Source organism: Lolium rigidum, chromosome 6 (genome assembly GCF_022539505.1).
Source record: "Lolium rigidum isolate FL_2022 chromosome 6, APGP_CSIRO_Lrig_0.1, whole genome shotgun sequence".
Lineage (NCBI taxonomy): Eukaryota > Viridiplantae > Streptophyta > Magnoliopsida > Poales > Poaceae > Lolium > Lolium rigidum.
In genome coordinates, this window is record NC_061513.1 from 314,242,319 (window position 1) to 314,254,847 (window position 12,529).

Consider the following 12,529-nt stretch of genomic DNA (forward strand, 5'->3'; position numbering starts at 1 on the left):
GCTAGCCTGAGTGAGCGCCGAAGTGCCACAACCGTTGCCCTCATGAAGAAGTGCGAGAGAGACACGTCAACAACTCCTTGTACTCTCTCGATACCAGATTATAGGAAATAAATTGGCCGAACGGCTGCGACCAAGATGAATGGTTGTTGGACGAGAAAATCATTGAAGACATACATTGGTCAAAACATTGTTTTGGAGAGGGCATGCATGAGAGTTAGTTTGTGTAATTAACACGTAATTTACTTTTTTTTTTTTTGGTATAGCTCCAAAAACTATACTACCCCTATATAATCTACTCCGTAGGTACGAAGGGAGTATGTATTTGAAATCAGCGCACACCACTACTTATTTATTTTTTTATCCAGCTCCACGACCTTTATCCTGGGCTCGCACGCAGGCTGTGGCCTCAGGAACAATCTGAACATTGACATTCGTGGAGTTTACTCAGTATGCCGGCCGGAGACGGTTGACCTGAATAATTATAAGCCCCAAGTTGCCGACGCCCCGTCCATTTCCTCGGAATATCCTCCGTCGTCTCCGGTTGATTCCCCAGCTAGATGAGTGGCAACGCGTCTACGCCAAACGTTAATAGCAGCAGGCCGCGCGCGGCGTTCTTCATAACCAGCGGCGATGGAAGCTGTGGCCAGCGGCGCGGCGCACAGGCGGTGGGAGACTTCGGGAAGAAGCTCTCAGTACAGCTTGAGGATGTCGGCGAGCAGCGATGCGGACATCGGCCATGACATTGTGGAGGTGAGCAATGCCGGCGGCGAGGCGGCAGAGGAGGCGAGGCAGGCTGCTGGGGACAAGGTGTTCGTGGCTGTCTCGGAAGAGGTCAAGCGCGGGAAGAGCGCCATGGTGTGGGCGCTGCAGAACCTGGCCAAGGACGGCGCACAGTTCGTGATAGCGCACGTCCACTGCCCCGCGCAGATGATCCCCATGAGTAAGCCTTCGTTATTTAGGTGATTTTGCCAATGTTGAAATCAGTCGGATGACGATGCCATTCTGATCGAGTGCGCTGTTTATTATCAAGCAAATGGATGCGATTTCGTTTGCATTTTTCTTTAATTAGCCAACAGAAAGCCAAATCAAATGGTTGACTTTGTCTATATAAAACAATAGGGCTCTCCATCTCATTTCGTCATCAGGATGACAAAACGAAAATTTGCATCAGCCAAAGCATATTTTATTTAGCTTAGATACACAGGGTGTCATCAGGCATAAATATTCCAGTTCCATCTAAATGAAAATTTGCATCTTACCTTTATGCGGTCAGACAACCACATGTCCTATTTTGCTTAAGAGTTCAGAGTAAACTTGACAGGATTTGTATTCATCACCTTATGAACACCTTGAATGTCTGTTATTTACAGTGGGAACAAAAATTCATTATACCAGGATGGATCCAGAACAGGTCAAGGACCACAGAAAGATGGAGCTAGAGAAGGCATCGGGAAGACTCGACGAATATGTTCTTCTATGCGCATTACGGAAGGTTTTCTTCCCTACTTCTGCAATTCTCACTCACGGATAAACTAATTAGGGAACCAGAAACATATAAGAGTGAATTCCACTATTTACCGTTTAGTTGTGCAGTTTTGACACCTATTATTATTACCCCATTTAATGAAAATTCATCTAGAGTAGCCCTTTTAGAAGCTTTGGACCCTCGTTTTTTTCATGTGTACCATTGAGAAAGGTGTGAAGTGATCAACAATGTTCGAAATTTTCAAAATGATGATAAGGAATGGAACAAATAGAGATGAGAATCTGGGCATGATTGTCGATGCCGACCTCCGATCTTTACACATTATTTTCGTGCCACATCGACGTAACATGCCGGTGCTATCTAAACAAAACAAGCAAAATGCAAAAGTTGGATAAAACCATGTTTAAGCTCTCCTAAATGAGATATTTTGGTAGAATCTCCACTAAACGGGTAATATGTGTCATAAATGCACAACTATAGGGTAAAAAGTGGAATTCATTTGACAACACATGGTATGTCACTGCTTTGCTTCAGCAATAGAATCAACATTATTTTTTTGGAGGATTTTTATTCATGCTGCAATCTATGGAGTGTTCTAGCAAACCAAATTTCAAAATTTAGTTCAATCTCAAGTGTGTGTTAGAAATATAAAAAAGTACAATTTCTCTTGTCGCTCTTATCACATAATATAATTTCTATTTTATATATATGTAGAGTAAATCCAGTATGCACTTACCATTAATGAGGAGAATTTAAGAATTGCTTTATATGTATCATTATTGCATAATTAGCTTTTATCATTTTACTATCATAGGTCAGCTGTGAGAAAATAATAATTGAGAATGATGATGTTGCTAGAGGAATTGAGGAGCTTATTACCCTTCATGGCATCACCAAGCTTGTCATGGGAGCAGCATCAGACAAATATTACTCAAAGTATGCTTGAAATTTTGGGTATTTTTTGTTTAAACCGTTTATCTCCTTCGCTTGTAGTCATTTATCATTCAATTAGTGGAGCATAAATTTATTCAATTTCATGTTCCTGATATTAATCAAATTAGTATATTTCTTTAAAAAGATAGCCCTTTTCCATTTTATCAAAATTCTTTCTATTTCTACCAAACACCTGATAGTTCTGTTAACATGCCATATTCTGATAATTTAGATATGCCGAATATCAACTAAACTAGTCAATTTAAGATTTCATAAATAACATTTTTGGGAAAATTGTAGGAAACTGAAAACACCAAAGTCCAAGAAAGCACTCAGACTGATGGAGGCAGGAGCCTCATCATGTATGATATGGTTTACATGTAAAGGACAACTGATATGTACCAGGTAAGCTTAAGCCAAAGGATTAAGAACTTGTCTTATATAAATGTCCGTTAACATCACCACGCCTGTCAATGGCTCAATGCTGCAGGGAAGCGAACACAACCATTCCTGTGATACCACCATCGCCCATAAGCACAGTTGCATCAACATTGTCAGCGAGCAGCATTTCCAGCCATATGAGATCAATTATGACTCCCCAGTCAGAGAGTGAAGCACCAAGCTCAAATGGAAGTCCACGGCAGGATCTGGACAGATTGCAAAGTTCGTGGTCAAGGAATGATGATGCCATCAGTGTGTCCGGATCCGCGATGGGGCATCCAATGCACGAGTCTGATGATGAGTTTTTTCCACCTCCTTCTCAAGAGCTCGTAAGTATCAGTTTGGCTACTGTCCAGTTGAAGTCTCACAAGCTAGATAGAAATTTCTCCAACAAGTGAAATGCAACGTATATATGTATACAATTGAAGTGTTTGTGCGATACAGGAGAACCCAGGTGGTGATGCAGACATTTATGGAAGACTTAAAGAGGCACTCCGTGAATCTCAACAGTCGAAGAAAGAAGTATTTGAAGAATCAAGCAAGCGCCGAAAGGCAGAACTTGATCTGCTTTCAGCTCTTCAAAAGGTAACTTCTGGTTCTGCCTCAGGGAGAAGCATATGTTGTAAAGTGAAATTGATGACAGACAAGCTTCTATTACAGGCCAAGGAGTTGGAGAAGTTGTATCATCACGAGCTAAGACAGCGGAGAACAATTGAGGAGGCACTCTCAATACAGAGGCGGGAGATGGAAGAAACAAGAATCAAGTGCGAGACGTTGTACGAGGAACTACACGATGCAGGCGAAGAGCATGTCATACTGGAGCAGTGCATCACGGAGCTGAAGTCTGCTCTGGACGATGAGAAGCAGAAGCTGGCGGCAAGCAAGCACCTTGTAGAAGAGCTGAGGGGAGATAAAGAGAAGCTGCAGCAGGAGAGGGGTGCTACAGCTGAAGAGTTGAGGCAGACCAAGAAGGAGCAGAGAGTGTCGGTTCCGGCGGCTGATGCAGTAATAAACACCGAGTTCTCTGCCTCTGAGCTTGAACAGGCAACTCGAAGTTTCGACGAAGCACTCAAGATCGGCGAGGGTGGGTTCGGATGTGTCTACAGAGGCTCACTTCGCAGCACAACCGTAGCAATCAAGCTGATGCATTCAAAGAGCCTGCAGGGGCAGCCAGAATTCAACCAAGAGGTAAGTAATTCCTACAGATGGTCATAATTGATTCATTGACATTTGTAGTTCAGTTCACAGAGTCGAGTCTGATGACTGATTCTGCAGTTTGACACCATTTGGTTGTAGGTTGCTGTCCTCAGCAGAGTACGGCACCCAAACCTCGTCACGCTCATCGGGTCGTGCCGCGAGGTGTTTGGCCTAGTGTACGAGTTCCTCCCAAACGGCAGCCTCGAGGACCGCCTTGCCTGCACCAACAACACGCCGCCGTTGACATGGCAGGTGCGCACCAGGATCATCGCCGAGATGTGCTCGGCCCTGGCCTTCCTCCACTCCAGCAAGCCGCACCCGCTGATCCACGGCGACCTCAAGCCGGCCAACATCCTCCTCGACGCCAACCTCGTCAGCAAGCTGGGCGACTTTGGCACCTGCCGACTGTTGACACAGCCAAACACCTCCACCACCACCACCAGGCTGTACCCGAGGGGCACCTTCGCGTACATGGACCCGGAGTTCTTGTCCACCGGCGAGCTCACACCGCGCTCGGACGTCTACTCCTTCGGCATCATCGTCTTGCAGCTCCTCACGGGAAGGCCGCCCCAGAAGATCGCCGAGATGGTGGAGGACGCCATGGAGGAGGGGGGTCTGCAGTCCATCATTGATCCCTCCGCGGGGAGCTGGCCGTTCGTGCAGGCCAACCAGCTGGCGCACCTTGGCCTGCGGTGTGCCGAGATGAGTAGGAGGCGGCGGCCGGATCTTGCCCGGGAGGTGTGGCTGGTGGTGGAGACCCTGATGAGGCCGACGTTCGCGGGAGCTTCGTCGGATGATGACGCTTCCACGCCGTCCAACTTCCGGACAACATCATCGTCGGTCGTCGGATGAGGACTGGAAGTGGAGATGACCAATCCCTTGAACCGTCGTGTACATAGAGAAAATCGGATTGAAACCAAATTATTTGAGAAATGAGGCGAATTTGCCGTTAGTGTTCTTTTAAACATCGGAATTGCCTCACATACCACAGGTTATTGTCCGATTCTTGTACGATGGACTATCTAACCGCGTGGGGTGTTGTGACCACACACGGACGGTTGATCCTTTTGTGTCGTGCGTGAATCGTACATAACTTGTCGTACATATAGCCAGTGGCGGACCTACAAGGTATGCCGGGTATGCACCGGCATACCCTGCAGTCCAGCTCGTGCATGTATCATCTGACCAAACTTGCTTCTACGCGTAGGTATATGCTGGCTGATTAGTAAACTGAGCTAGTTCCTTGCCGGTGCATTTGACTCTGGCTGAGGAGTGAGAACCGAACCCACGTACAAGCTAGCTAGCTACTAGGTCGACGAATTGATCAGGCCGTGTAGCACACAACGCACACACCTAAAATACCTGCTAGCCAAAGGATCATATTGGTCAAGCCATGTCTTTCTGATTACTAGCTGATTTACGGCATACACCAACATTGTTCCTTATTTTTCATTTCTTATCCTGCTCAGAGTGTGGAGTCTGACTATTTAGCAGCTAATAGCATTCAGACCTACTGGAATTAGGAACCTTATTTTTTATTATTCTATATTCTTCTTACTTTCAACATTCACCTTCTAAGTAAAGTGTGCTCTTCTACACAGACATGAGTCCTAAATACGACACCGACTATTAGCAGGTTTTATCTTTACCATTGCTTTTGTTGGTCCTCCTAGAATGCATGGTACCGATTTTGCTGCTCGTATTAATGGAAGCGTCGTGAATTATATGCCCTCGCCCCTGGCACTGGCGCCGGCCACCGTCTAATGACATTATTCTTTGCATTACATGTCATTCATTGCTTTGTATACTGAATTGCATTACAATTTTTTTACTCCCTGCGACATGCTTTTCGGCACGAAGAGAGTGGTTATTATTGATATATAAAATTTACTTTATCAAAATATGCTCTAATTGTTTTTTTTGGTGCGGCATACCCTTTAAGTAAAATCCTAGTCTGCCACTTCATAAATTCAGAAAAATACTAAAAAATACGGCATAAATCATGGGTGTAAAGAATGTATATGCAGTTATGTGAATGCCAAGTTTAAAACTAGAATTCAAATGTATATAACTTGTGCGAAATAGACAAAATTAATGTCCAAGAAACAATATAAGTGTTGGGTTTGTATTTTTCAAAGAAACGCAAAATTTCATTTTATCTTTTCAAGTAGGTCACATACAGTCGTATTTTTCTTCAAAATATGCAAGAGTAGGTATCAAGGTAATATGAACGTGCATGAGTTAGTTCAATTTTCTGAAACACTGAAATAGTATTTTTTCAATTTTAAAATAATCGGGTCCACCTACACCTAGGTTCCATTGACTATTTTCAGAGACATGGCGGCATAACATAATACATTTTTGTTCCGACATTTTATTTTACAGTTGTTTCTGCAAAGCAACCGACTGGAAATATACTTAGCGCGGAGTCGGTTTCTCCTACTCAGCCCATATTCTTCACTACACAGATGTGAGAGGCTTGACATATGACCTGTCGGTGATATATAATTTTTTGTTTCTAGATCAGCTTATGATATGGCATAACAAAATAAGCTTTTGTCAGCCATCTATGATATCCTATTTTGAAAAGATTGGGGGAGGTTTTATAACGGTGAAAAGTGAAAACACACACCACCACTGCAACAAACATGCATTCACTTCATGATTAAAACCAGAATGATATACCAACCTTTAGTTGTGTGAATAATGTTTTGTCCTCTATATATATAAATTTTATCTACGTGTAACTAGATAATAAGATATTGTCTCACTTTACTTCTCATACGCTGCAGCACTAGCTCACTACGTCAAGTAGGTGAAAACCACGCAAAAAGATGAAGAGATGATGAGAGAGGCCAAAAGACATCACAACATGGTAGTAGGAGGCAATGGGAACAAAGGAAGATCTCACGGCTGTAGAGTTTCATGAAGCAAATCATTTCTTTGATGTTGAAGTACACATGATCTTTTCATACCTCTTTGTAACCATGGACATAATGATTAAAAATGAATAAAACAACATGCAAACAAGCTCTAGAGTAGCCCATACAGTCCATTTAACTATATATAGTGTTCAGTAGTCAGACGCGCAGACACCGGTGTACGCTGAAAACCGAAACATCCGTGTGTAAAGTATTTCGTCGGCCACATCGGTTGGTAAGAATATTGAGTACACCTAATAATATATCTATACGAGAGTATATATAACTTGATATGAGTTTTTGCGAGCTAAAAATAGAAGGCACCGAAAAAAACTTACCCCTTTAAGTTTTGGTGAGGGGGGGATACCAAAGCAAGCCCCATTGCTCTTAGTCATGTTCAACGCTCTCTTTGACGCTGCAACATTAGCCTTTCCATTCACAATTCTTTGTTTTTTTTTTCTATTTTCTTGTGGACTCAAACCAAGTTGTGTCTTCTGCTTTAGGGTCTTGTAGTTCAACATACATGATTATGGCCTGAACTTTCTGCCGATAGCAGTTCAAACATGTGTACACGAGTAATTACATGCTCAAGAACGTGAAAACCGTATAGCTTGAAAATGATCCCATGAAATAAAAATCAAAGAGTAATACCTTGGTCTCATGTCTCAAGCGAACAACATGTGCTTTGATTCATCGCTGATAAGGAAAAATAATAAATAGGCCCAAAGTAATTGGTCCAGTTCGGGAGTGCACTTGTACTGAACATAGTATATAACTTTGTCACTTAATTTGGCCAGGGGAAGAAATAAAAGCGTCTGGCACCCTCTCATGCACCGCTTTCTTAGGTCGTTGGCATCATCTGGAGCATCGGTAAAAAACACCACCACAATCGCATGGCTCCCCGGGGCATACAACAGTTCCGCCAGCGAGGAAAGAAATTGTAAGTTTAAATTCCATCATATGTCAATGGAATTGCACGAGAAAAAGAAACCTCGCTCCCATCAGTTAAGAACCCTAAGTTCAGGTGTCCTTGAGTCTGACACATGGGAACCACATATGACATGCCCACATGTCAGTGAGACTTTGGACCTCCTAAAGTATAACAGCTGAGATGCTTACACTACCCTCATCGTTGCTAGAGGGCATCTCCATGTAAAACCTGTGTGGCATTGGTGGTGGAAGAACTGATATGCATGGAGCATAGGTCCTAGGCGGCGGAGCATAGACGCTTGATGTTTGCACCAGTGGTGTGGCGTAGTGTGGTTGCACTGGCGGCCGAGCGGTGTGACACTGGAGCGCAAAGATGACAGTGGGTGGCCACAAATGTGTCGTTGGAGTATAGAAACTCAGGCAACATAATTCTATTGAATAACTTCAACATGAAATAAAGATTTAAATTGTTTTGGTCAGATCTAAGCCTTTTTGGTACCACTATACGTTGACTTCTTCATATTAAGCGATTTTTGTTTGCAAAACCTACGCAGGTGAATCCCAAAGCAAGATGAAGATAGCTACTCCTTGAAGTAAATCTGAAACTGTCGACCAAGTGCCACAAATTTGACAAAATTTGTGTAAAAAAGCTCCAAATATGAACATGAAAATAGGCATTTAAAAACTCGATGAAAATAGGAACCAGGTGCGTGACTGGAATCACAACATCAAGGAACATCTTTTTCACATAGAGGTTATCTCGAATCGAAGTTTGGTTGGGTATATTTCTCAAAAGAACTACGGCAGGGGAAGCCCCTACCCTTATTCTTTTTTTAATGAAATAATCAAAACCCAAATCTGCGTCCTTGAGGACTTGAACCTATGTGGCTAGGTTGTACATCCACTTCCCTAACCAAGTGAACTAGTCTTACATCTTCATGGTTGGGTATATTAGAAGGGATTGTGTGAAATACATTAGAGGGGTAAAGGTTATGTACTTTTGGATGCATTCGTTAGTCACGACAAGCCTACTTTTGTGCTCACCAGCGCCTGCACGCCTGGAAACGGTGAAATCGACCATGCTTCGTGGTTCAAGTTTTGGGCCCTTTAAGGCTGCTTTAAGAACCGTGTTGTGTAGGAAATATTTTTCTCGTGAACAAGCAAATGAGTCATTTCCCTCTCTCTAGATGCGAGAAGTGGCAATGAGAGCAACCAAACTGGCCATATTGATCTAAAAAAAACTTGTAATATGTGTTTTTTCTGTTGTACTTTTGTTTTGCATTTTTTTGTTATATACGGTTTCCATGCTGAGAAACGGTGCAGTACATTTAATTAAGGACAAAATATATGCAACAAAACATTAGGATTGCCTGAAAGCTTGCATATTGGATATCATCTAATTGGCTACAACACCTTCATTGAGAACAAGCAAGTGCGTGCATGTTTGGCCTATCTCAAGACGCTCCACGATAGCCAGCGCTCAGCGGTAGGGTCGCGAGTCGTTCGATCTAGCAGCGCAGCCCGCGTCAATCCCCGCCGTCCGTCCACTCCCAGTTCCCCTCAACGCGGGGTAAAACCCTAGCCCCGAGCCGCCGCCAGCCTCATTCTCTTCCTCGTCTGTTCCTCTCTCCCACGGCCTGCATTGTTGCCCTCCTTCCATTGCGATGCCAGTATGCCACCCGACCTGCCTCCATGGAACGCCCCACCTCTCCTCCTTCATCCTTCTCCTTCTCCCTCGATGAGATCGCACTACCCCCTCGCTCTGCCTCTCCTTCGTGCTCGATGGGCCGAACGCACGTGGCCATGGCGGTAAGCTAAACTTCGTCTGTACCAGCTCTGAGTTTCTTTCTCTTTTACTTCTTCCTTTGAATATCCCGTTTCTCTTGTTTCCAGACCAGTGGAGGAGAACAACTAACCAACTAGAAAATCAGCAGGACCGGCAGCGGCAAAAATTCCTTCACGGCACCGCAGCTGTCAGGTGATTCCCCAAATCTCATCTCCTAGAACAACCTCTTTTCTCCGAATTTTCCATTTCAGCGTTCGATCTGTTTTTCTTTGTTTTCCCCTCTCCTCAACCCTTTACACAACCTGATTTGTCCATCGTTTCAGCCGGATCAGAAGGTTGTTTTACTTGATGGAGAGGCACACCGTTTAGACTTCAGAGTATGCAGACAAGACAAGCAATGAACTTCTATTTTATTTTCCCATGTGGGTGCTCCAGTGAGCATGATAAATTGTGTTTAGCCTGCTACGTACTGGGTACAGTGCGTACAGGAAATTAATCTTTAGACTTACTGATTTCACACAAATAATTGATGCAAAAACCTTTGGCATATAATTTTTGTGTTAGGGCCCTCTACATGTTTGTTGTTATGCTTCATACAGCTGAATCTATTTGCTTGATGTTTTTTGACCGCCTACACATGTATAATTAGACAGCCTGAGTAATCACGCAAAATATTTTGTCGCTTATGATGTCGGTGAATCTTTTTTGCTTGCTTAACCGTACAAACAAATAATTATCCAGAAGCTCTAAAATACTGAAATGTGTGGCATCATCACTTTGTAGAACTTCAAGTTTGGTTCAGTTTGTAGGTTGGCTGCGGAGCATCAGTGAAGTGTAAAATTTCCAGATAAGACAATAGATAATGAGTTATCTTCAGAAATCTGTAGAAAAGCAATATCTGAGCTCGAAGAAACCAATTGGCATGAACGGGTAGAATTTAAAACTAGGTAAGATGATGGTTCCATTTGTTTTTATGTCTGATGCAAAAAAAGTGAACCAATCAGGATCGATAGACCTTGGATTTGATGTTTCATTCACTGTATCATATTCCACATGTTGCCATAGGCATCCATGCATTGGTCGTCCTTGTAAGGAGAATCATGCGCCTCATACACTGTCTGAATTTGTTAAAAAAACATCTACTTACACAGATGATGTTCACAAACTCAACCTCATAATTTCTCTGTATCTAGACCTAGCTGAAACTTGATGAGATCCGCATGACAGAAACTGTATGTGTAGCAAAGTTTGGATGAGAATGTTCAATTAGTTGGAATTCAGGTGGCTAACTTGATGAGATCCGCATGACAGAAACTGTATGTGTAGCAAAGTTTGGATGAGAATGTTCAATTAGTTGGAATTCAGGTGGCTCCCCATGTGGCAATTGAGGTAATTAATTTAAAGATTTACATGTTATTTTCATGAAAATTTGGTCAAATATTTTCTCTATTTGCATACTGTTCTAGGACTGTCTCCTTTATTTGCTTCCTACAATAAATAAATTTGTTAACCTGCCACCATGAAAATTTTGTTCTGGTAAGAATCTAACCTTTTGTTCTTTGGCAGGTTATCAGAAGTTCATGAAAGTTTTAAGAAATGGGTTTGGATGATTGAAGCTTCCATGTTCATTGCCAATCCGCCTGATCCTCCAGAAATGATTACAGACCAGACAAGGTCTTCTTACATACTATTTTCTTGCAACGTACAATGTACTTGTCTTATTTTGCTTCTTCAGTTCTTCTTGAACAATCATGTTGATCATGGTTCATGTTTTCTATTATAGCTCATAATTAGGGGTAACAATAAATAGGTCAGGGTACTATGGCTTTATAGTGGTAGCATTTTCCTTTTTCTGCATTTGAAGGAATGCATACAATGTTGTTATTCCATAACTGCTTGATTCATGCGACACAAAGAACAAAATTTAGATATGGCCAAAGATCATCCTAGGAGGGGCGGGGCACTCCAAATTGTTTTGAGTTCATCTAATTGCTTATTGACTGGGGTTTCTTCAAACATTTTGCTTTTGTTCATACGTTGATTCTGGGATAATCAGGGTCTGGAGAAACTAACTTCTGCACCACTATTAACTCTGTTAAATTTGTGCGTCTGCTCCTATATCTCTAACAATGCCAAGATTGTCTTGTCATGTCCATCAGATACCTGACATAGTTCCAATCGCGTGTGTACGTCTTCCTTAAATGGCTTTTTTCGAAGAAGCTCAGGTAGATTATTGTTCATGTGAGAACGGTGTAGGTACATTGGTACACTACTCTGCTGCTCTAAATATTTTTGATTCTTCCATTGACAGAATGTCATATATAGTATGGTACAACGACATTCCTTCCAATTATCTGTAATTCTTGCTAGATATGTAATAGCAGTATTGTTAAACGGTTATATGATAATCTATTTCAGAGAGACTCTAATGCATACTAATGATACATTTTTCATCTTAGGGTGTATCCATAGCATTTATCTCCATTGTAGAAAATGTTTAGGGTAGTTACATTCCTGAGTATTTAGAGATAAATAAGACGCTGCAAGATTGTTGCCTCTGCCAGATATAGGTTATGAACACTAGGACAATTGGATGGTAGAGGTCATACCAGAGTATAATGAAGTTTCTAAAAAGAAAAGGAGTGTGAGCTTCTACCTGTTTCATCATAAAATTCCCTTGTACTAACTGTCTTAAGTTAGTCTTGCACCATATTCATTTTCTACAATGCCTTTCAGCCTTCTCTTTTGAGGTTGGAGATAGATTTAATTATCTTCCATCTCTCCATAGTCTGCCAACGGGTGTCGTATTTGGGGCGATGATTAGCCCTTCATAAA

The 12,529-nt window shown here is 42.4% G+C and overlaps 1 protein-coding gene across 1 annotated transcript; it reads left to right on the plus strand.

Annotated features, from left to right (window-relative positions):
- The first annotated feature begins 630 nt into the window (after positions 1–630).
- Positions 631–4,909, plus strand: LOC124664624 (U-box domain-containing protein 33-like). Its single transcript, XM_047202097.1, has 8 exons — positions 631–940; positions 1,371–1,492; positions 2,301–2,422; positions 2,720–2,824; positions 2,910–3,189; positions 3,305–3,445; positions 3,521–4,048; positions 4,157–4,909. The coding sequence occupies exons 1-8, from the start codon at positions 631–633 to the stop codon at positions 4,907–4,909; spliced, it is 2,361 nt and encodes a 786-aa protein (XP_047058053.1).
- The last annotated feature ends 7,620 nt before the right edge of the window (positions 4,910–12,529 follow it).

Excerpts from the sequence above, each read along its gene's own strand:
- LOC124664624 (XM_047202097.1), top strand. The coding sequence starts at position 631 with ATGGAAGCTGTGGCCAGCGGCGCGGCGCACAGGCGGTGGGAGACTTCG. Across the intron at positions 3,190-3,304 it reads CACCTCCTTCTCAAGAGCTC|GAGAACCCAGGTGGTGATGC; the intron begins GTAAGTATCAGT and ends TGTGCGATACAG. Across the intron at positions 4,049-4,156 it reads AGCCAGAATTCAACCAAGAG|GTTGCTGTCCTCAGCAGAGT; the intron begins GTAAGTAATTCC and ends ATTTGGTTGTAG.